The sequence below is a fragment of the Lissotriton helveticus genome, chromosome 2_1 (assembly GCF_964261635.1).
Source record: "Lissotriton helveticus chromosome 2_1, aLisHel1.1, whole genome shotgun sequence".
Classification (NCBI taxonomy): domain Eukaryota; kingdom Metazoa; phylum Chordata; class Amphibia; order Caudata; family Salamandridae; genus Lissotriton; species Lissotriton helveticus.
The window spans coordinates 1,466,780,012-1,466,803,293 of NC_136059.1; the positions used below are offsets into that span (position 1 = coordinate 1,466,780,012).

At 50.4% G+C, this 23,282-nt stretch overlaps 1 protein-coding gene across 1 annotated transcript in view; it reads left to right on the forward strand.

Annotated features, from left to right (window-relative positions):
• The window catches only part of STBD1 (starch binding domain 1), a 66,273-nt gene extending 45,103 nt beyond the window's left edge, over positions 1-21,170 (forward strand). Inside the window, exon 2 of the mRNA XM_078676387.1 lies at positions 16,361-21,170. Coding sequence (XP_078532513.1) covers positions 16,361-18,072 — 1,712 coding nt within the window. The 3' untranslated portion in view covers positions 18,073-21,170. The remainder of the gene's footprint in view (positions 1-16,360) is intronic.
• The last annotated feature ends 2,112 nt before the right edge of the window (positions 21,171-23,282 follow it).

The following is a 23,282-nucleotide window of genomic DNA, read 5'->3' on the forward strand; positions in this document are numbered from 1 at the left end:
GTGTGTGGGGGGCTCTGTGTGTGTGTGGGGGGCTCTGTGTGTGTGTGGGGGGCTCTGTGTGTGTGTGGGGGGCTCTGTGTGTGTGTGGGGGGCTCTGTGTGTGTGTGGGGGGCTCTGTGTGTGTGGGGGGCTCTGTGTGTGTGGGGGGCTCTGTGTGTGTGGGGGGCTCTGTGTGTGTGGGGGGCTCTGTGTGTGTGGGGGGGCTCTGTGTGTGTGTGGGGGGCTGTGTGTGTGTGTGGGGGGCTGTGTGTGTGTGTGGGGGGCTGTGTGTGTGTGTGGGGGGCTGTGTGTGTGTGTGGGGGGCTGTGTGTGTGTGTGGGGGGCTGTGTGTGTGTGTGGGGGGCTCTGTGTGTGTGTGGGGGGCTCTGTGTGTGTGTGGGGGGCTCTGTGTGTGTGTGGGGGGCTCTGTGTGTGTGTGGGGGGCTCTGTGTGTGTGTGGGGGGCTCTGTGTGTGTGTGGGGGGCTCTGTGTGTGTGTGGGGGGCTCTGTGTGTGTGTGTGGGGCTCTGTGTGTGGGGCTCTGTGTGTGTGTGTGGGGGGCTCTGTGTGTGTGTGGGGGGCTCTGTGTGTGTGTGGGGGGCTCTGTGTGTGTGTGTGGGGCTCTGTGTGTGTGTGTGTGTGGGGCTCTGTGTGTGTGGGGCTCTGTGTGTGTGTGTGGGGCTCTGTGTGTGTGTGTGGGGCTCTGTGTGTGTGTGTGTGGGGCTCTGTGTGTGTGTGTGTGGGGCTCTGTGTGTGTGTGTGGGGGCTCTGTGTGTGTGTGGGGCTCTGTGTGTGTGTGGGGCTCTGTGTGTGTGGGGCTCTGTGTGTGTGGGGGGCTCTGTGTGTGTGTGGGGGGCTCTGTGTGTGTGTGGGGGGCTCTGTGTGTGTGTGGGGGGCTCTGTGTGTGTGTGGGGGGCTCTGTGTGTGTGTGGGGGGCCTCTGTGTGTGTGTGGGGGGGCTCTGTGTGTGTGTGGGGGGGCTCTGTGTGTGTGTGTGTGGGGCTCTGTGTGTGTGTGTGGGGCTCTGTGTGTGTGTGTGGGGCTCTGTGTGTGTGTGTGGGGCTCTGTGTGTGTGTGTGGGGCTCTGTGTGTGTGTGTGGGGCTCTGTGTGTGTGTGTGGGGCTCTGTGTGTGTGTGTGGGGCTCTGTGTGTGTGGGGGGGGCTCTGTGTGTGTGTGTGGGGCTCTGTGTGTGTGTGTGGGGCTCTGTGTGTGTGTGTGGGGCTCTGTGTGTGTGTGGGGCTCTGTGTGTGTGTGTGGGGCTCTGTGTGTGTGTGTGGGGCTCTGTGTGTGTGTGTGGGGCTCTGTGTGTGTGTGTGTGTGGGGCTCTGTGTGTGTGTGTGGGGCTCTGTGTGTGTGTGTGGGGCTCTGTGTGTGTGTGGGGCTCTGTGTGTGGGGGTGTGTGTGGGGCTCTGTGTGTGTGTGTGGGGCTCTGTGTGTGTGTGTGGGGCTCTGTGTGTGTGTGTGGGGCTCTGTGTGTGTGTGTGGGGCTCTGTGTGTGTGTGTGGGGCTCTGTGTGTGTGTGTGGGGCTCTGTGTGTGTGTGTGGGGCTCTGTGTGTGTGTGGGGCTCTGTGTGTGTGTGTGGGGCTCTGTGTGTGTGTGTGGGGCTCTGTGTGTGTGTGTGGGGCTCTGTGTGTGTGTGTGGGGCTCTGTGTGTGTGTGTGGGGCTCTGTGTGTGTGTGTGGGGCTCTGTGTGTGTGTGTGGGGCTCTGTGTGTGTGTGTGTGGGGCTCTGTGTGTGTGTGTGTGTGTGTGTGGGGCTCTGTGTGTGTGTGTGTGTGTGTGTGTGGGGCTCTGTGTGTGTGTGTGTGTGGGGCTCTGTGTGTGTGTGTGTGGGGCTCTGTGTGTGTGTGTGTGGGGCTCTGTGTGTGTGTGTGTGGGGCTCTGTGTGTGTGTGTGTGGGGCTCTGTGTGTGTGTGTGGGGCTCTGTGTGTGTGTGTGGGGCTCTGTGTGTGTGTGTGGGGCTCTGTGTGTGTGTGTGGGGCTCTGTGTGTGTGTGTGGGGCTCTGTGTGTGTGTGTGGGGCTCTGTGTGTGTGTGTGGGGCTCTGTGTGTGTGTGTGGGGCTCTGTGTGTGTGTGTGGGGCTCTGTGTGTGTGTGTGGGGCTCTGTGTGTGTGTGTGGGGCTCTGTGTGTGTGTGTGGGGCTCTGTGTGTGTGTGTGGGGCTCTGTGTGTGTGTGTGTGGGGCTCTGTGTGTGTGTGGGGCTCTGTGTGTGTGTGTGTGGCTCTGTGTGTGTGTGTGTGTGTGGCTCTGTGTGTGTGTGTGGGGCTCTGTGTGTGTGTGGGGCTCTGTGTGTGTGTGTGGGTGTGGGGCTCTGTGTGTGTGTGTGGGTGTGGGGCTCTGTGTGTGTGTGTGGGTGTGGGGCTCTGTGTGTGTGTGTGGGGCTCTGTGTGTGTGTGTGGGGCTCTGTGTGTGTGTGTGGGGCTCTGTGTGTGTGTGTGGGGCTCTGTGTGTGTGTGTGGGGCTCTGTGTGTGTGTGTGGGGCTCTGTGTGTGTGTGTGGGGCTCTGTGTGTGTGTGTGGGGCTCTGTGTGTGTGTGTGTGGGGCTCTGTGTGTGTGTGTGTGTGTGTGTGGGGCTCTGTGTGTGTGTGTGTGTGTGTGTGTGGGGCTCTGTGTGTGTGTGTGTGTGGGGCTCTGTGTGTGTGTGTGTGGGGCTCTGTGTGTGTGTGTGTGGGGCTCTGTGTGTGTGTGTGTGGGGCTCTGTGTGTGTGTGTGTGGGGCTCTGTGTGTGTGTGTGGGGCTCTGTGTGTGTGTGTGGGGCTCTGTGTGTGTGTGTGGGGCTCTGTGTGTGTGTGTGGGGCTCTGTGTGTGTGTGTGGGGCTCTGTGTGTGTGTGTGGGGCTCTGTGTGTGTGTGTGGGGCTCTGTGTGTGTGTGTGGGGCTCTGTGTGTGTGTGTGGGGCTCTGTGTGTGTGTGTGGGGCTCTGTGTGTGTGTGTGGGGCTCTGTGTGTGTGTGTGGGGCTCTGTGTGTGTGTGTGGGGCTCTGTGTGTGTGTGTGTGGGGCTCTGTGTGTGTGTGGGGCTCTGTGTGTGTGTGTGTGGCTCTGTGTGTGTGTGTGTGTGTGGCTCTGTGTGTGTGTGGGGCTCTGTGTGTGTGTGGGGCTCTGTGTGTGTGTGTGGGTGTGGGGCTCTGTGTGTGTGTGTGGGTGTGGGGCTCTGTGTGTGTGTGTGGGTGTGGGGCTCTGTGTGTGTGTGTGGGGCTCTGTGTGTGTGTGTGGGGCTCTGTGTGTGTGTGTGGGGCTCTGTGTGTGTGTGGGGCTCTGTGTGTGGGGCTCTGTGTGTGGGGCTCTGTGTGTGGGGCTCTGTGTGTGTGTGGGTGTGGGGCTCTGTGTGTGTGTGTGTGGGGCTCTGTGTGTGGGGCTCTGTGTGTGGGGCTCTGTGTGTGGGGCTCTGTGTGTGGGGCTCTGTGTGTGGGGCTCTGTGTGTGGGGCTCTGTGTGTGGGGCTCTGTGTGTGGGGCTCTGTGTGTGGGGCTCTGTGTGTGGGGCTCTGTGTGTGGGGCTCTGTGTGTGGGGCTCTGTGTGTGGGGCTCTGTGTGTGGGGCTCTGTGTGTGGGGCTCTGTGTGTGGGGCTCTGTGTGTGGGGCTCTGTGTGTGGGGCTCTGTGTGTGTGGGGCTCTGTGTGTGTGGGGCTCTGTGTGTGTGTGTGTGTGGGGCTCTGTGTGTGTGTGTGTGGGGCTCTGTGTGTGTGTGTGTGTGGGGCTCTGTGTGTGTGTGTGTGTGGGGCGCTGTGTGTGTGTGTGTGTGGGGCGCTGTGTGTGTGTGTGTGTGTGGGGCTCTGTGTGTGTGTGTGTGTGTGGGGCGCTGTGTGTGTGTGTGTGGGGCGCTGTGTGTGTGTGTGTGTGTGTGGCTCTGTGTGTGTGTGGGGCTCTGTGTGTGTGTGTGGGGCGCTGTGTGTGTGTGTGTGGGGGGCTGTGTGTGTGTGTGTGGGGCGCTGTGTGTGTGTGGGGCTCTGTGTGTGTGTGTGTGTGTGTGGGGCTCTGTGTGTGTGTGTGTGTGTGGGGCGCTGTGTGTGTGTGTGTGTGTGGGGCGCTGTGTGTGTGTGTGTGTGTGGGGCGCTGTGTGTGTGTGTGTGTGTGGGGCGCTGTGTGTGTGTGTGTGTGTGGGGCTCTGTGTGTGTGTGGGGCTCTGTGTGTGTGTGGGGCTCTGTGTGTGTGTGGGGCTCTGTGTGTGTGTGGGGCTCTGTGTGTGTGTGGGGCTCTGTGTGTGTGGGGCTCTGTGTGTGTGTGGTCTCTGTGTGTGTGGGGCTCTGTGTGTGTGGGGCTCTGTGTGTGTGTGTGTGTGTGGGGCTCTGTGTGTGTGTGTGTGTGTGGGGCTCTGTGTGTGTGTGTGTGTGTGGGGCTCTGTGTGTGTGTGTGTGTGGGGCTCTGTGTGTGTGTGTGTGTGTGTGTGTGGGGCTCTGTGTGTGTGTGTGTGTGTGTGTGGGGCTCTGTGTGTGTGTGTGGGGGGCTCTGTGTGTGTGTGTGTGTGTGTGTGGGGCTCTGTGTGTGTGTGTGGGGGGCTCTGTGTGTGTGTGTGGGGGGCTCTGTGTGTGTGGGGGGGGGCTCTGTGTGTGTGGGGGGGGGCTCTGTGTGTGTGTGGGGGGGGCTCTGTGTGTGTGTGGGGGGGGGCTCTGTGTGTGTGTGGGGCTCTGTGTGTGTGGGGGGGGCTCTGTGTGTGTGGGGGGGGCTCTGTGTGTGTGTGGGGGGGGCTCTGTGTGTGTGTGGGGGGGGCTCTGTGTGTGTGTGGGGGGGCTCTGTGTGTGTGTGGGGGGGCTCTGTGTGTGTGTGTGGGGGGCTCTGTGTGTGTGTGTGGGCTCTGTGGGGCTCTGTGTGTGTGTGTGTTGGGGGCTCTGTGTGTGTGGCTCTGTGTGTGTGTGTGTGGGGCTCTGTGTGTGGGGCTCTGTGTGTGGGGCTCTGTGTGTGTGTGTGGGGCTCTGTGTGTGTGTGGGGCTCTGTGTGTGTGTGGGGCTCTGTGTGTGTGTGGGGCTCTGTGTGTGTGTGGGGCTCTGTGTGTGTGTGGGGCTCTGTGTGTGTGTGGGGCTCTGTGTGTGTGTGGGGCTCTGTGTGTGTGTGTGTGGGGCTCTGTGTGTGTGTGTGGGGCTCTGTGTGTGTGTGTGGGGCTCTGTGTGTGTGTGTGTGTGGGGGGCTCTGTGTGTGTGTGTGGGGGGCTCTGTGTGTGTGTGGGGCTCTGTGTGTGTGTGTGGCTCTGTGTGTGTGTGTGTGTGGGTGTCTGTGTGTGTGTTTGTGTGTGGGGCTCTGTGTGTGTGTGTGTGTGTGTGGGGCTCTGTGTGTGTGTGTGTGTGGGGGGGGGGGCTCTGTGTGTGTGTGTGTGGGGCTCTGTGTGTGTGTGTGTGTGGGGCTCTGTGTGTGTGGGGCTCTGTGTGTGTGTGTGGGGCTCTGTGTGTGTGGGGCTCTGTGTGTGTGGGGCTGTGTGTGTGTGTGTGTGTGGGGCTCTGTGTGTGTGGGGCTGTGTGTGTGTGTGTGTGTGGGGCTCTGTGTGTGTGTGTGTGGGGCTCTGTGTGTGTGTGTGTGGGGCTCTGTGTGTGGGGCTCTGTGTGTGGGGCTCTGTGTGTGGGGCTCTGTGTGTGGGGCTCTGTGTGTGGGGCTCTGTGTGTGTGTGTGTGGGGCTCTGTGTGTGGGGCTCTGTGTGTGTGTGTGTGGGGCTCTGTGTGTGTGTGGGGGGGGCTCTGTGTGTGTGTGTGTGGGGCTCTGTGTGTGTGTGTGTGGGGCTCTGTGTGTGTGGGGCTCTGTGTGTGTGGGGCTCTGTGTGTGTGGGGCTCTGTGTGTGTGGGGCTCTGTGTGTGTGGGGCTCTGTGTGTGTGGGGCTCTGTGTGTGTGTGGGGCTCTGTGTGTGTGTGTGTGTGGGGCTCTGTGTGTGTGTGTGTGTGGGGCTCTCTGTGTGTGTGTGTGTGTGTGGGGCTCTCTGTGTGTGTGTGTGTGTGTGGGGCTCTGTGTGTGTGTGGGGGGGGCTCTGTGTGTGTGTGGGGGGGGGCTCTGTGTGTGTGTGGGGGGGGGCTCTGTGTGTGTGTGGGGGGGGGGCTCTGTGTGTGTGTGTGGGGGGCTCTGTGTGTGTGGGGGGCTCTGTGTGTGTGTGGGGGGCTCTGTGTGTGTGTGGGGGGCTCTGTGTGTGTGTGGGGGGCTCTGTGTGTGTGGGGGGGGCTCTGTGTGTGTGTGGGGGGCTCTGTGTGTGTGGGGGGGGCTCTGTGTGTGTGGGGGGCTCTGTGTGTGTGTGTGTGTGTGGGGGGCTCTGTGTGTGTGTGTGTGGGGCTCTGTGTGTGTGTGTGGGGGGCTCTGTGTGGGGGGCTCTGTGTGGGGGGCTCTGTGTGTGGGGCTCTGTGTGTGTGTGTGGGGCTCTGTGTGTGGGGCTCTGTGTGTGGGGCTCTGTGTGTGTGTGTGGGGCTCTGTGTGTGGGGCTCTGTGTGTGGGGCTCTGTGTGTGGGGCTCTGTGTGTGTGGGGCTCTGTGTGTGTGTGGGGCTCTGTGTGTGTGTGGGGCTCTGTGTGTGTGTGGGGCTCTGTGTGTGTGTGGGGCTCTGTGTGTGTGTGTGGGGCTCTGTGTGTGTGTGTGTGGGGCTCTGTGTGTGTGTGTGGGGCTCTGTGTGTGTGTGTGGGGCTCTGTGTGTGTGTGTGTGGGGCTCTGTGTGTGTGTGTGGGGCTCTGTGTGTGTGTGTGTGTGGGGCTCTGTGTGTGTGTGTGTGGGGCTCTGTGTGTGTGTGTGTGTGGGGCTCTGTGTGTGTGTGTGTGGGGCTCTGTGTGTGTGTGTGGGGCTCTGTGTGTGTGTGTGTGGGGCTCTGGGTGTGTGTGTGTGTGTGTGTGTGTGTGGGGCTCTGGGTGTGTGTGTGTGGGGCTCTGGGTGTGTGTGTGTGTGTGGGGCTCTGGGTGTGTGTGTGTGTGGGGGGGGCTCTGGGTGTGTGTGGGGCTCTGGGTGTGTGTGTGTGTGTGTGTGGGGCTCGGTGTGTGTGTGTGTGTGTGTGGGGCTCGGTGTGTGTGTGTGTGTGTGTGGGGCTCGGTGTGTGTGTGTGTGTGTGTGGGGCTCGGTGTGTGTGTGTGTGTGTGTGGGGCTCGGTGTGTGTGTGTGTGTGTGGGGCTCGGTGTGTGTGTGTGTGTGTGGGGCTCGGTGTGTGTGTGTGTGTGTGGGGCTCGGTGTGTGTGTGTGTGTGGGGCTCGGTGTGTGTGTGTGTGTGGGGCTCGGTGTGTGTGTGTGTGTGGGGCTCTGGGTGTGTGTGGGGCTCGGTGTGGGTGTGTGTGGGGGGGTTCTGGGGGTGGGGGTGTTTGTGTGTGTGTGTGGGGGGGGCTCTGGGTGTGTGTGGGGGGGGCTCTGGGTGTGGGTGTGGGGGGGGGCTCGGTGTGGGTGTGGGGGGGGGCTCGGTGTGGGTGTGGGGGGCTCTGTGTGGGTGTGGGGGGCTCTGTGTGGGGGGGGGGCTCTGTGTGTGTGGGGGGCTCTGTGGCTCTGTGTGTGGGGGGGGCTTTGTGTGGGTGGCTTTTGCTTGCTCTCCTGCCCCCTAGCTGTGCTTGCTTGCTTCCCTGCCCCCTGGCTGTACTTGCTCCACTGCCCCCTGGCTGTACTTGCTCCACTGCCCCCTGGCTGTACTTGCTCCACTGCCCCCTGGCTGTACTTGCTCCACTGCCCCCTGGCTGTGCTAGCTTCCCTGCCCCCTGGCTGTGCTAGCTTCCCTGCCCCCTGGCTGTGCTAGCTTCCCTGCCCCCTGGCTGTGCTAGCTTCCCTGCCCCCTGGCTGTGCTAGCTTCCCTGCCCCCTGGCTGTGCTAGCTTCCCTGCCCCCTGGCTGTGCTAGCTTCCCTGCCCCCTGGCTGTGCTAGCTTCCCTGGCTGTGCTAGCTTCCCTGCCCCCTGGCTATGCTAGCTTCCCTGGCTGTGCTAGCTTCCCTGGCTGTGCTAGCTTCCCTGGCTGTGCTAGCTTCCCTGGCTGTGCTAGCTTCCCTGCCCCCTGGCTGTGCTAGCTTCCCTGCCCCCTGGCTGTGCTAGCTTCCCTGCCCCCTGGCTGTGCTAGCTTCCCTGCCCCCTGGCTGTGCTAGCTTCCCTGCCCCCTGGCTGTGCTAGCTTCCCTGGCTGTGCTAGCTTCCCTGCCCCCTGGCTGTGCTAGCTTCCCTGCCCCCTGGCTGTGCTAGCTTCCCTGCCCCCTGGCTGTGCTAGCTTCCCTGCCCCCTGGCTGTGCTAGCTTCCCTGCCCCCTGGCTGTGCTAGCTTCCCTGCCCCCTGGCTGTGCTAGCTTCCCTGCCCCCTGGCTGTGCTAGCTTCCCTGCCCCCTGGCTGTGCTAGCTTCCCTGTGTGGGGCTCTGGGTGTGTGTGTGGCTCTGGGTGTGTGTGTGTGTGTGTGTGTGTGTGGCTCTGGGTGTGTGTGTGTGGCTCTGGGTGTGTGTGTGTGGCTCTGGGTGTGTGTGTGTGGGGGGCTCTGGGTGTGTGTGTGTGTGGGGGGCTCTGGGTGTGTGTGTGTGTGGGGGGCTCTGGGTGTGTGTGTGTGTGTGGGGGGCTCTGGGTGTGTGTGTGTGGGGGGCTCTGGGTGTGTGTGTGTGTGAGGGGCTCTGGGTGTGTGTGTGTGTGAGGGGCTCTGGGTGTGTGTGTGTGTGGGGGGCTCTGGGTGTGTGTGGGGGGCTCTGGGTGTGTGTGTGGGGGGCTCTGGGTGTGTGTGTGTGTGTGGCTGTGTGTGTGTGTGGCTCTGGGTGTGTGTGGCTCTGGGTGTGTGGGGCTCTGGGTGTGTGGGGCTCTGGGTGTGTGGGGCTCTGGGTGTGTGGGGCTCTGGGTGTGTGGGGCTCTGGGTGTGTGGGGGTGTGGGGCTCTGGGTGTGTGTGTGGGGGGGCTCTGGGTGTGTGTGTGGGGGGGCTCTGGGTGTGTGTGTGTGGGGGGGCTCTGGGTGTGTGTGTGGGGGGGGGGCTCTGGGTGTGTGTGTGGGGGGGGCTCTGGGTGTGTGTGGGGGGGGCTCTGTGTGTGTGGTTCTGTGTGGGTGTAAATGCAATAGGTAATGCATTTGTGAGCTATTAAGCTATTGGCAATGTAAATGACTGCCATTTATTTATGATTTTTTAAAAAAAGAGAAAAAAGTTTCATGAGCAATGCCAAGAGCTTTACCTTGAACGCCGAGACCATTGCATTGTAAATGCTTGTTGCTACTGGCCGTAGGCGAGGGCATGCAATCAACGAAAGCGGGCCCTAATTGTTGCTCCGAATTCCATGTAAAGTGAAGCTCACTATAAACACTGGCTGTGAGAGTTCTACAGCAGCAAGTGGCACTGAGCTCTTCAGAGGCGTAATAGCACATAAGCAAGAACAATGTGTGACTTCTAATTAAGAACACATTTGAATGCCCCCCTCCCTGTTGTAAACATCTGTAGGGAAGCCCCCTCCTTCCTTGGAGTATTGCTATTGGCTTACGATTGGGCTACCTTTCGGATGGTGTGGGCTATAGCAGTGTTAAAATAAATCTGGCCCACTTCTCTCCTTGTCGCATTCAGATCCTAGCGGTATCCTCCATTTATTGTTTTCGGGGCTTTCAGAGTTTGTCTACAACTGAACCATGATGTGGCGGGTATTATGGCAGAATAGGATCGTCGATCTGGGCTAGGCGAATGATTGAAGGAAGAAACTTGGCTAATTAAAAATAATAGGCCTGAACAACAGAAGTTGCAACTGCGAGCCAGAATAGAGTATACCTGATTCTGGAAAAGTCTTGTAATTCTCTCATAACTCCAAAACAAAGAGGGTTATTGAGGAGGCTGTGGTTTAGAGTGGGAATTTGTTTCTGACTGAAGGTGGAGGTCAGTTTGGCAAGTGGGGATGGGCCCCCTTGTTGTCCTTTTTAAGCTTATTTTGAAATCTTTCTTCACCTATGTTTTTTGAGGAAGTAACGCCACAATTTCCTAAATTTAACTTAGCATATACCTAAGACAGCATTCTTTTTTCAGATGGAGAGTAGGACATGGCTGTGAATTCTTTGGTGGTAGGGGTGGCCTTTCTACAGGGTGAGTAGTTGTCCAGCTTGGTAATACTTTTCCCGGGCCTCCTTTAATTACTGTCCATGATGATTTACTTGTGAAATTATCGTAACATCCCGTCCAGTGCTTTCATTTTCCACTGTAAAGAGTGCATTATATATATATATACTTGTAGGTCTCGTCTAGTGCAGCTCGCATGCGTTGCTCTAAGCAGAGGGCCTCTTGTAATCACTACAGTCTTCTCCAGACTTTCACTAAACTCATGCGTGTGGCTTTATTTCCCACACTTTTTATTGGCCTTTGCCGGTGGCTTTCAGTATCCAATTGGGCAAAGGCAGGTGCATGTCCCACCTTCTCTGTAAATGTTCACTCCCACAGCCTCCAGCTGTCTGGAGCGGAGCATTGGCACCATCTGTTGTGGATCAGGTTACTACTTTGTCTGGGGCAGCCTGACAGTACCCGCCATTCATGCACTAAAACCAGCACGCGCTGCCTGCGTGCCCCGGCCTGCTTCTGCACCCTCGCAGCAGGCATCCGCAGACCCTGTGCCCTCACCCCCTCTTTCACCAGTGATAGTGCGTGGGCTCACCTGCTCGTTTTAACATACTCACCTGGGCCCAATAAAAACAACATACACACTTTGAAAGGTGAACCTGCGCTTATAACCAGATATTATATTTAACCTTTTAGGACTTATACCACCGACTTACCAATCCAAGTCACCGGTACCTAGAATCCTAAGGGATCAAGGGTGTTTGAATAATAGGCAGTAAATACCATTTTTATTTCAATAAAATAACCACAATCTCGGGAAAGGTTTAAGTTAGTTTATCTAATGTAAATTCTTAAATGTCTGAAACCATAATAAACCAATAATTAATCGTTCAGTTAGAAAGACGAAGATTAAAGCAAAATATGCAATGATTTGGAAAGAAATGTCTTTAAGCATTTAAACATAAGGTGGGTAGAAAAAAGGAAACAATACAGTAACAAACCCACATTTATAGTTACCTAGAATGGTGTGAAGACCAACCCTGGCCACCGGCTGGGTTAAAGGACAGAACCTCAAGATTGCAGTTGCCAGCAGGAAAGAACAGGTGCAGACCAGAATCCGGACCGGCACGGGCCAAATTTGATCAGGACAGGACCACCACAGGCTAAGACTGGCACCCACTGCTAAGTCGCACCCCGATTGGGTTAGCGTAATCTTCTCCCTTAGAACCCCGATTGGGTTATCGAACTCCTTTCCCAGAACCCAGATTGGGCTCTCGATTCTTCTGACGGAGTGCTTCGCCCGCACCTCTGCTCTCGATTGCCTATTGAGTGCGTTGGGTTAGTGACAGGTCAGCTATTCTGACAAACTAGCTAGCTAAGCCTACCCTAGTTATACCATTTTCCAGTGCAGTGTACCAGCCCCAATGTTGCTAATGTGTAAATCCCCAATTTTGATTGGACAAAAAGACGAGGAGAGGTCATCACACCATATTTAATGAGGTAACTTCTATTCCGTATTTAAATTAACGTTCCCTCCCATCAATTTATTTTCCCATGCACTTTTATTCCACCCAGCGATGAATATTTCAATAATAAATACATTGTAATATAAATTGTACAGTTCAGCTTCCTCTTGAAGGGTTCATAAGGTCTGGTTCTCATGAGCATCTTCTAGCAAGTCAGCACTTGGCTCGTTTTCAATGCCATGAGTCGAGAGTTCTTGTCTTTTGTGCGCATGTGCGATGTGGGTTTCAAAATGGAGTTACAGGCGCATCTCAGGCCCAGAAATGCGATACATGTAAAAATAGAAAAGAAACCGTTTTAGGACAATGAATAACTGAATGTTCTGTATACCACTTATCTCTACACTATTCCCATTATTTTATTTTTAACTATAGCATTAAGTATTAGGTAGAACGAACAGTTTAGCAAAAGCAGCGATGCAAGCTTCTTGCACGTTAGGACACAGAGCAGCCATCTTCGTTCTAGTGCGCAGAAGTAAGTTTCCCTCCAAGCAGAGCAATACGTCATGTCGCATGTGTGACAGACGCGTGCACAATGGAAAATCCTGCGTAGCAGCGGCCATTTTAGTACAATCGAATTACGGTTAGTAAAAGCACATAGCCAAGCTCCCCTAGATGCTAGATATGTCGTGTAGTGCAATATTAATAAGACGAAACATGTTAGTTCATTACGAGCTATTCTGAGAGGGTGAGTACAAGCAAGTTGCTTTACGTGCGCAACCTTGCTCCATCCCCAGCCCCCCTCTCTCCCCCACCTCCCTGGCACCTTACTCTGCGCACACCACTCCCAGGCATGTTTCATCTTGCACTGTAGACCTCTGGTGCCTGCCTGCTTGTGATGTGAGTTGTTTGGGGTCTTGTGTATAGTTTTGTAGGCTCACAGCGTGTTGTAGTGCATTGAAGTAGGCTGCTTCTCTTCCCAGCCGATAACAGAGCCAGGAGATTGCGCCTGTGCCACATTTATGCCATGTAAATATGCGGGTCTAGTGGTTGACACTTGTCATTATCACCTGCCGAGACTGCGAGGTGTGCTGGATCTGGCGTCTTACCTCTACTTGTGCCTTATATCCCACATATACAAATACAAGCATAAAGGAATAACAAGCGTTGGCATAGCCAAAAGGTCTTGGTTTTGGGGCCTTACAAGTATTTAGTTATGCAGCACAATGTCCTTGGTGCAACAACATCAACCGTTGCATGGCTAAACACTTGTAAGGTCACAAAGGCGAGACCTATTGGCTATGCCATTGCTTGTTTTAACCTGTGAGATAATTTCCCACAGTTTTCTTTTATTAGTTCGCCTACTACTTCACTGGTGCAGCATTTACCGGACTGTTCTGTCTTGTGGTCTATATTGTCTCACTGCTCCCTAACTCCATACGCCCCTCAGAGGCTCTGCATCCAATACAGTGTATTCAGTCAAACGTTTTAGGCCTTTTAAATGGCTGCCACCTTACTGAGAAACAAGAGAAGCATGAACATGTGTAAAGCGTTCTGCATATGCCTTGTTGAGGGGGGAGCATTTTGCAAAACGTGTAAACCTTTTTACATTTCTAGATAAAACACTGCGCCTATGCACAAGGGTAAAAAGACCAGAAGACGATTACAGTCCTTTTCTGTCCCTACTGGGTGACCCTTCCTGTTGTCTGCGGTACTTCTGATGTAAATGTAAATGTATGAAACTTATATAGCGCAGGACTTACCCTGGGGCATCTCCGCGCTTGCTTAGGGAACCCGTCCTGGTATTCCCCTGTGAGAAACCCCGGCAGGGTATCCACAAGGTGAAAGCCAGGCATCCCGCCGCGAGGGGCCGATGTGGAGATTAAGCAAGCTATTGCCCAGAGTCGCAGAGTGTGACCCCGTGAGTCGAGTAGGCACCGGAGCGAGAATTGTCGAGACCGTGGAATTTTATGAGCCCGAGACCCGCCGAGGCGGGGAATCGAACCCTGGTCCACGGTCGATCTCAGATTCTGGGTCTGCCGCCTCTAACCACTGAGCCACACTTCTCCCTCTTCTGATGAACCCTCACCTCTGTCCACTCTGCATTCACCCCTCGTGTGCCCTTGCCAACCTATCACGTATATAACCTTAACTTTTGTATTCTGACCTTTGCCCTTATCAGCTGTCGCCACTTCTTCCACTCCCCTCTTTCAGTTCTTACCTGTGCATTCCTCCTTGACTCGTGCGTTTTTACAACGTGCATGCCCTCGCCTGCCTGCCCTCACCAGTCTTGTTTGCCACATCATGCACTTGTTGCTCTGCTATATCTACTGTCGCCTGTTACCACTCGCCTGTTACTGTCCTCATCTCTGGCTGATTCTCTCCTGTCGTTTGTGTATGGTCACCCGTTGTCTCTGTAACGTGACCCATGTTGCCTGTATTTCCTTACCCATGTCACCTTTACCACTGCCAACTATCCTTTAGAGTCCTTACGGTCACCCACTTCTCCTGAAGTGGAATACTGCGCAGCACTCAATACTTCACACCTCTCCATTTTGAGTTGACCTAACTCGTCACATGTTTATCAACCTCAAACCCTGCCAAGCTACTCTGGACCTAGTACTTACCTATACCTCCTGTTCTTTCTCCATGTTAACTAATGGCAAGTGCCATCTTTTTAGTTTAATAGCCATACTCTGCGTAATACATAACACTGTCCTCATAATCACATGCCCCTTTACCTGCCTTGTTATCCACACTGTCTCCTCACCGCAGTGAACACAGCTGAGGCTCTTTCACTTCTTTGTGCATTTTGCCTTTTCATCGACGCCTGTGAGACTAAACCTGGCCTTTCTGAATCCTTCCGGAACTAGTTTTTGCTCGGTCACCTTTAGCACCTCATTTCTCTTACCCAGGGTACCCCTGCCACAGAGTTTCCTTACACCAGTGATCTTGCTATTGTCCCTTCAGTGCTTCATTTGACACCTCCACATCTCCCCCATTCTAAACTGTTTCGTGTGCCACCTTCGCAGCTACACCACAGGAAGGGGCACTGTAGATCATTGTCCTCCCCTACTGTCAACCTACTTCCTATTCCCAAAATTCATTTCCTTGATTCCTTCATCTGTCATCACATTGTGCTGTCTACATTTGTAGTAATTGGATAGTGCTTCAATCCCTGGCAGCACAGAACCCAGGATAAAGTGCTGCATGGCTGAACACTTATAAGGTTCCAAAGGCAAGACCTATTGGCTATGCCATTGCTTGATATTTTCACTTTTTATAAATGGTATAGATGATGCTCTTTGGTCCTTGCAGGCCGATGTGCCAATGGTTGCTGGCCACCTGGTACCTGTCCTTGTGTATGCAGATGACATGGTCCTATTGTCTAGGAACGCTGTCGGGTTGCTGCGATTAATGGATAACTTTGCTGATTTCATGGAATCCAAGAAATTAAAGAGCAGTGATTCCATGACATTTACAATGTCCTGTGTGTACACCATTGCAAAGATTAATTATTTTTGTTATCTGCACGTACTCTTCCCTAGTAACTGTACCCAAGACATTTCAGCGTGCCCAGTTTAAGATGAACAATGTGTGCGCGGGTGTATATAGTTTCTCTTGTAAATTTGGTGTTCACCCTGTTCTGGACATGATCGTATCCTTAAAGCAATAGCATTAGCAGCCGCATCTCATGGAGGGCATGTGTGGTGTCCCATATCCGCTAGCACTCAAAGTTGAGGATTCCCCCCTTAACATAGTCTTTCTTCTTTCATAAGGAAGTGGGGTTGACTCGCCTCGAAGACACGTTGCTGTGCAAACCTATTCTACTTTGGCATTCTATACGAGTCAAACTGAAGACCGAATTCACAATGGCAATCGTACAGGATTGTTTAACGTTAGATCATGGCTTTAATATCCCGTGGTTGTCCATCATCAATGACACCCTTAAGTCGGGGTTTGGTTTTCCTGTGCTGGAAGAGCAGTCTAGAATTCTCACGCTCCATAAATCCGAGGTGAAGGCAGCCCTATGATGTGCACTTAGAGAAAAGAGCCCTTTCCTTATGCTAGGAAACCTACAGTCGCTACGTGTCATACGATCTGCACAAGAAATTCCAATCCTATTCGCCGCAGGTGACACTCAACACATTTGGCTTGACTAGATTGATATTTGGGAATGCACATCACCTGGCTTCTTTCCCCATATTAATCAATGGCTTAGAGAGTGTTCCGTGCTTATGTGTAGGAATCTCAAAACAGACCAATCAGAACACTATATGCTTTTTTTGTCCGTTTTATATGGATTTCAGGAAATATTTTCTAAAACCTATTTTTATTGCGCCCGCTTACAGGGATCACGATGATGGCATGTTTCCTGTGCACGATGGTGTCCCCTGTTTGTTTTTGTGTTGTCTCTTACATCGGGAAAGTGATACACGCTAGGAAAAGCATTTTTTGTTTAATCATACACTTTTTTCGGTTGTATGATATTGAGTCTTGGATGTATATTTTAATGTTTTATTCGGTTTTATGATGTATTCTATTTTAACAATTGTTCTTTTATAGCTTATGTTGATATTGCCGAAATGAAAATGTTGTATCGAATCCACACCGTTGCTATGTAGCTTAAATGGGTGGCATTTTGAAGGTGTGATATTAACAGATTATCTTTACTGATAAATGGGCAGAATGCCCTGGGTGTTAATAACGTTTAGTTGTTTAACTGAATCGAGCAGATGTTCTCTAGTTTTCCTATATGCACACCGTAGATATTTCATACTCTTATCATTAGCAATCCCCATCACTTTACTTCATGGCTAGTAACATTACTCTGATCACTGAGAAAAGGAATGTGAGAAATGTTATGAATTCTGATTTACTCTAAGGTACACCAATACATTATTTACTTGAAAATTTGAGATAAAATACATTGTTATGATTACATAGTTTTGTTCATCAGCTAAATGGCTTAGATAAAACAATGTTTTTTTTCTTTTGCCCCATAGAAATAATTTCGGAACTTGAAGAAACTGATATTTGTAACACCAAAGCAAATTTTTCGTCAAGTCAAGATTTCCCTCCAAAAGTGGATACAACTCGAGGCGACCAGTGTGATGAAAATGAGAGAGACCATGTCGATCAGCGAGCACCACAAAATGGTCCAGCACCCCAATCTGTGTATCAGCAGGACTTTAGTGAACTTTTACAACTGAAAGTAGCTGCATCTGCTGTTGAAGTGGTGCAGCACAGTGTTCACCAGAGTGCTGAAGAGGCTCGATCCAGTGTGCAAAACCCAAACGCTTCTGAAAAAGCACAGTTCACTGTGTGGGAGGAGCCGATCGCTGCAGGTCATTCCACTGTGCAGGAGGCTATGTCATGTGCAGCCAGAAGTGTTGGAGCTGCACAGTCCAGCATGCTGGAGAATGGGATGAATGTTGTAAAAGTTGGTGAGTCTGCACAAATCAGAATGCAAGAGGGTGTTATGAATGCTACACAGGCTGTTTGTGTGCCAGAAGCTCTGCTGGATGTTAGTCCCATTGCTGAAGCTGAGCAGCGCAGTGTGCCTGAGGGGATACTCAACAATGTTCCTACTAAACAGGCAGACCAGTCCAGTGTCCAGGACACTGCGCTGCACGCGACCCCCTATGCTGAAGCAGTGCAGTCCAGTGAGCAGGAGAAGGCTTCTTTGTTGAATGATGGGACCACTGCGGAATCAGCCGTTGAGCCTACTGTGCAAGTGGAGACTGAGGCTGTAGCTTTGCAAATTGCTGAGGCAATGTCCCTGGAAGCTGTGCCTGGAGGTGTACCTGCTGTTGAAGCCCCACACTTCAGTAAGCAGGACAGTGCATTGGCCGTTCTACCCAGTGATGAAGAGCAGCCCATCATGCACGAGGGTGTGCCAAATGCTATACTCTTTCCAGAGGAGAAACAGTTGGGTGAGAAGGAGGCAGTCTTAGATGCGCCCCGTACTGATGACGAACCAGGGCACAGCCTTCAGGAGGGTGGCGAAGCAACAAAGTTCAGTGGGCAGGAGGTTCCGATGGACTCATCGGGTCCAGAGGAAGCTGTATTAAGTGCGCAGCTCGATTCGTTGGGTTTTTCTCCCACTGCTCCAGCCGTACACTTGAATCAAGTTGAGTGTGATCTTATCCACGCTGAAGCAGAAGAATGTAGTGTGCAGGGGGCAGTACCAGATATTTCTATCACATCAGAAGTTGCACAGTTAAGTGTGCAAGAGGAAATGCTGGAAACCTCCCAGGGCTTTGAAGCTACAAAGTATGTACCTGGTACTGGTGAATGTATTTCACACACCTCTCACTTGAGTAGCGACGACTGCAAACTATTTCATACTGCTGAGCCACTGCTACAAAACCCAGAGGGCGATTCTAAAATGAGAAAGATTGCGGCTGTAACTCCCATGCCGCAAAATGTTAGTGTCAAGTTCCGAGTGCATTACATTACTCATTCGGACTCTCAACTGATCGCAGTCACAGGAAATCATGAATCACTTGGGGAGTGGGATGTCTTTGTGCCGCTCAAGCCGGACAAGGATGGCTTCTGGTCTGATTCTGTTCTTTTGCCAGGGGACTCAAGCGTGGAGTGGAAATTTGTGATGGTGGAGAGTGGGAAGATTAGGCGATGGGAAGAATGCAACAATAGATCTTTGAAGACAGGTCATGATGATGCAGAGGCCCATCAGTGGTGGGGATATCATTGAATGAGCTACAGTGTAGTTAAGAAAGCATAGGGTGATGGGTAGGGGAGCAGACAGCTTAGGCATTGACAAATCACTTACTAGAAACTGTACTACTTCTCATTCTGTATATCCACCTGTGACATTGCCAGTCTCCTTATTGTCATGTTTAAAGGGTAGTAACTAATTATGAGAAGTCGGTAGTAGAGAAGAAGTGATAAGCTATAATTTGCTGTAGAACACTAATCATAAAGGAGCGGTTAGTAGACCGGAAGTGGTACATCCAGAAGGTAATAGAGTTGAAATAATCCACTTGCTGTGTAAAAAGGAAAAGGAGGAGCACATTGGAACATTTGTTACTGCTTTTAGACTTCATGAGGAAAGGTGGTAGAGCTAGATAGTACTGCCAAAGACGTGCAAATGGCTATTTTTGCTGTTTGAGTGCTCAGTAAAATGATCATGTAATGAATGGATTTTATCAATTGGTTTGAAAAAGCTGTCCGAGGACAATGCGTGCCCTTTTTGTTTGTGCCCCTGGTTTCTTTTGTGCTCTTTCCCGAGACACTGATTATGTGCCCCCACACCACTTACTTCTCAGTGAGCCACCAATGGGGAATCCCCGGGGGTTTTGTGGCTGTACAGGAGCACTACTGTAAACTATGTTGTCAAAGAACACTGGGGTGTGCTTCTGTTTAAAGAAATACAATGAACTCCTTGTTAAAGAACATACGAAGAGTTTAAAATTTAGATAGATCATTCTCATACATTGGGTTGATAGTAATCGGTTTTCAGTTTGTTTACATTTTGTTTTGACGTCTGTGACGACGCAATAAGAATATACTGTGACAAGAGTGTGTGGTAGCGTTTACTACCCCTTGCTGTGGTATTTTGTTGTGACTGACTTGGTAGAAAAATTGGTCCTTCACAACTTTATCCGTTTTAATTGAGCTAGGCCCTTGCTCCCAGCTGCATCTCTTATTTGCTTCGATGTTTTTGGCGCCCAGCATGTGTAAATGTGCCAAGATTCACTTTGCATGTGGAGCTACTCCTAACCCTATGGATATTCAGGGTTGATATTGATGGAGTAAGGTGGTAAACCAAGTACTGTAGGCTGGAAGCAGGCCAATGCAATTGGGATTATAGCAGCATTGTTTCATAATTGGCCCCTGCTCCCATTCCCTCTCCTCATGAAATTAATTGGCAAACCGGATATTTTGTATCTTTAAACAGAATCTCACTAAAGAGTGCCAAGGGCAATGCAAAATGTAGCAACCCGCCTACCCCTTTTTATGGTGGTAACTGTGTTTGTGGGAAACTGATCCTTTCTGATTGGCTGGCCCTTCCCTGTTTCATGGGGTTATGGATGAATAGTTTTACAGAACCTTGGGAATTGTGTGCTGGGTTCAGTCCACTCCTGGCATGCTTATTTATTTATTTTAGATTGTTGGGTGTGTTTGGCTATAGAGGCTCTGTAATTCCACTCTAAATCAGTACTTCTGCCTTCGAAAGAATTTTACATGTGTAATCATTTTCTTTCCCCTTCAGTCTACCAAGTATAGTTTCTACACTTATTCTGTAAAGAGGTGTCACCCTCCACACCTCTGAAATGTGTCGATCTCCTAGTTTACAAACAGATTAATCATGTTTGGTACACGGTATTGAGAATATTAGAAACTGTTTTTATCCTTGCTTCATTTCCGGTGTATCGTGGAATCTAAATTCCTATCCCTTGCTATTAATCAGTATTGCTGCTCTTTGGAAAGTACGAGTCCAGAAGTAAATAATTAACCTAGATTTTATAAAAGTAGAATGTGGCAACTTCCATTCTGGAAAATACTGCACTGTTTACATGCACTTAAACTTGAGTATATTGGAACTTACCTGCTGTTGCGTATTGTATGAAAGCTTGTATAAAAACTTGAAGCAACTTAAGTATTGGACTAGTCTGCAATTTATAACTTATTTAGAGAAATCCAGACGAGCCCTTTGTTAAAGATGCCCTTTAAGTCTCGAAACTGAAAATTTTCGATTTGATATGTGACCAGAAGTAAACTTTGCAAAATACACAAAGGGTGAAGCAATCACTTACCGATGAGGAGAAGATTCAGCGTCCTCTAAATTCACTTTGGCTGCAAAGGCTTGGGTGTTGGCACTGAGCGAGCTGTTGATATGAAGACAGCCCAAAAGTCCTAAGATGTAAAAGTGTGTTTTTTTTTCACCGAAATGTACTTTTCATGGTTTAACTCATTTCTTCATCCTCTTTTTCTGCACTCGTAAATATTAGAAAACCACTATCCTATCTAAAATGTTGGAATATTTTAATTGTGATTAAAGCAACAGCAGCATTTTACTTCGGGCAGTGACACTAATTTGACAATAAGCACAAGAGCACCTTATAAAGACAACTTGTACTGTGGTTCCTTGAGCACAATACTAGATTAATCTTGAAAAATAATTAAGACCAATCCTTGAGGAGTCAACATGAATTCCAGGTCTTAATCGAAATCTGCATGCCTCATTTGCAGGTCGGAAAAGAGACTAAGCAGCTTAATGACATCTGTTGTAAGAAACCTTCAATTTAATTCTGAAGTGTTGAAGCAGTAGGTCTCCTACAGGGCACCACTGAATTCATAACCATGCTAGGATCGCTCACTCAAAGAACAATCGTCCTTTAGAAACGTGGCACTATATCTCCACATACAACTGTTGCTGCACCAGTAAATGGGAATCGTTTGAGAGTGCTGAATGTTTGGTGACTTCAATTTTAGCATAAATCATGCCTACTTCAATGCTATTTATGTTTAGTCAAGACTTGTGTTAATAGAAAATCACTTGCATGTAACCATCAGCGGTGTCGGACAAAATGCACCATGTCTGGTTATAACTTTTATTAAATCTATTGCATTGAAAGAATTGACACCTTTTTAATCGCAACATCCAGATGAACCTAGCTTTTCTCTTTTGTTCAGTTGGTTTTAAATTATTTACTGTGCTATCCTGTGATTTAAGGAGTATCTACTGTTTTACATTGTGGATGTAACATGCTGAACGTTGTGAACTGTATAACCAACTAACGGGTATGGTTGGTATAGTTCTATAAATAAAGCTGCTTTAAATTCTAACTTTGAAGTTATTTTCTTTTGTATTTACGCTAAACGGGTCGTGACTCAGAGGATTGATGGCACTATTAGGGGACGCATGTGCAGCCCTGACATGAAATCCAGTTAGTTCTTACTAGGTAGGCTATGTCGCAAGTTATTGATGGGCAGCTTTGCTTAAATGACAAATCCTCACGGCTTTCCTCTGTTTAAAGCAGTATAAATGGTACACTTACGGAAACAAAGACGCTTCATCGCAGGTTTCAGATTTAGCTGTAGTTGGTAAGCCAGTTATTCCCATTACACTGTACATGCTTGTACAATCAGGAGCCTAAGACTGCGGGGCCGTCCTCCAGCTATCCACGGAGCAGCGCAGAACAAGCAGTTGAGGTTATAATTTCTCCGTTTCCTGTGGAAAGAGTTTGGATTCGGCCCCTGTTTTGTCCTATTTTTAGGATTGCTAATACATATATATTGTGACATCACACTGGTGTCTGAGTTTCAAGACCTTTGTTGATAGTACAGGAATGAGTGCTCGCTTTTAATGACATATAGGCGGGACTATATGATCTACTATATAGGAGCTATACTTAAACTGTTATTAATTTAGAAGCCGAGAAGGCATTCGCACACTCCCAACAATCATCTCTACTTGCTTTTGAGGGATTCCCTGAACGTTTACTCTGGTCAACTCTGATGGAAGTTCATTTGCACGAGCCAACAAACGCTACAACTTACTGTAGTTTCGCACGAGGCCCCCTCAGTGGCGGCTGGTGCCATTTGGAAGTGGTGAGGCGTAAAGTTGTCGTACTGCACCGCAGCGAGCGAGCTCCAACAACCTAATTTTTGAAAAAAGAGTGGACAAATGGTGCATTTTCAAGCAAATTCGAGAAAGCAGGAAGGTTAATAAAGCAATTGTGAAAGTGTGGTTATTACATTAATAAAGAGATGTCCTATAACCTAGGTAGCTGCTTATTCAAGCTTTCTTTCACCCCATAGTCCAGTAGGGTCTTGATACAAGACAGATAAGAGAAAAAGCAGTGTGGTCCTCGACCAAGAAGACACTCGTATTTCGTTGGTAAGAAGTCAAAAGATTGATCAAATTGAAATCCTGAAATGCAATAAGCAATCCAACAATTTACAAGTACATCTCATCTATGTTCAACAAGCCATGTTTTACCCATGATTGGAATTGTGAATCACCAAATAAACTGAGCCACTGCAATCAAAATCAACCAAAGCTGTGGCTCAAGGTTACATATTGGCAGAAACCGTATAAAACAAACACACACTAAATAACTATGAAGGTGACACATAACTATTGACCATGTAACTCAAACTCAGAAATTCCAGATCCAATTCACTGCCAAAGCAGGACTCCCACGTGGCATTTCATGTGGGCTAAGTGCGGTCTACAATGCATGACTTGCCAAAACAAATTAACATTCTCCCATGTTTAAAAATTCCTGTAGCAAACCACATTTTCAGTTACCCCAAAGCGGGACAAGATTTTACATTCCAACATGCAGTGGTCTGTTCCAGTGTCTGATTATAGTAGAGATAACTGTGTACGTATACTCATACCTATATCTGTTTTACTTCCTATGTCTTCTTTTTCTCTCTCTAGATCAACATACTAGTTATACCCCTCTTTCTGCCACACTCTCTAATTCTGGCTCTGCTTAGCTCCGTCTTTCACCCCCTCTCTCTCGTTCTCTCTAACAATCCATCGCTTCTCTTGCTCGCACACACACACTCTCTCCTCTCATTCTGGCTCTTCATCATTCTTTCAATTTCGCTTCATCTCTTTTGCTTTATTTATTAATCTATTCTCTTATGTTATCAATTACATCCAGGTTAGTTCCATTACACACCAGACATGTTTGGTTTACAGGTACGTTCTGTGTCTTTTCTCTTTGCTTTCCATTGACTTTATCTCCAAGTATCTGTTTTCTCTCTTTCTGTCATTTTATCTCTATCTAAATCAATTTTACTTTAGATCTGTCTTTCTCTCTTTGCACACACTTTCACTCTGTGTCTAACTCTTGATTTCTCTCTACTGTCTCTAGCACTCTATTTGTTCTCTCTGTCCTCCGTAATCACTCTCTTTTGTCACTCGCTTCATACCCTTTATTC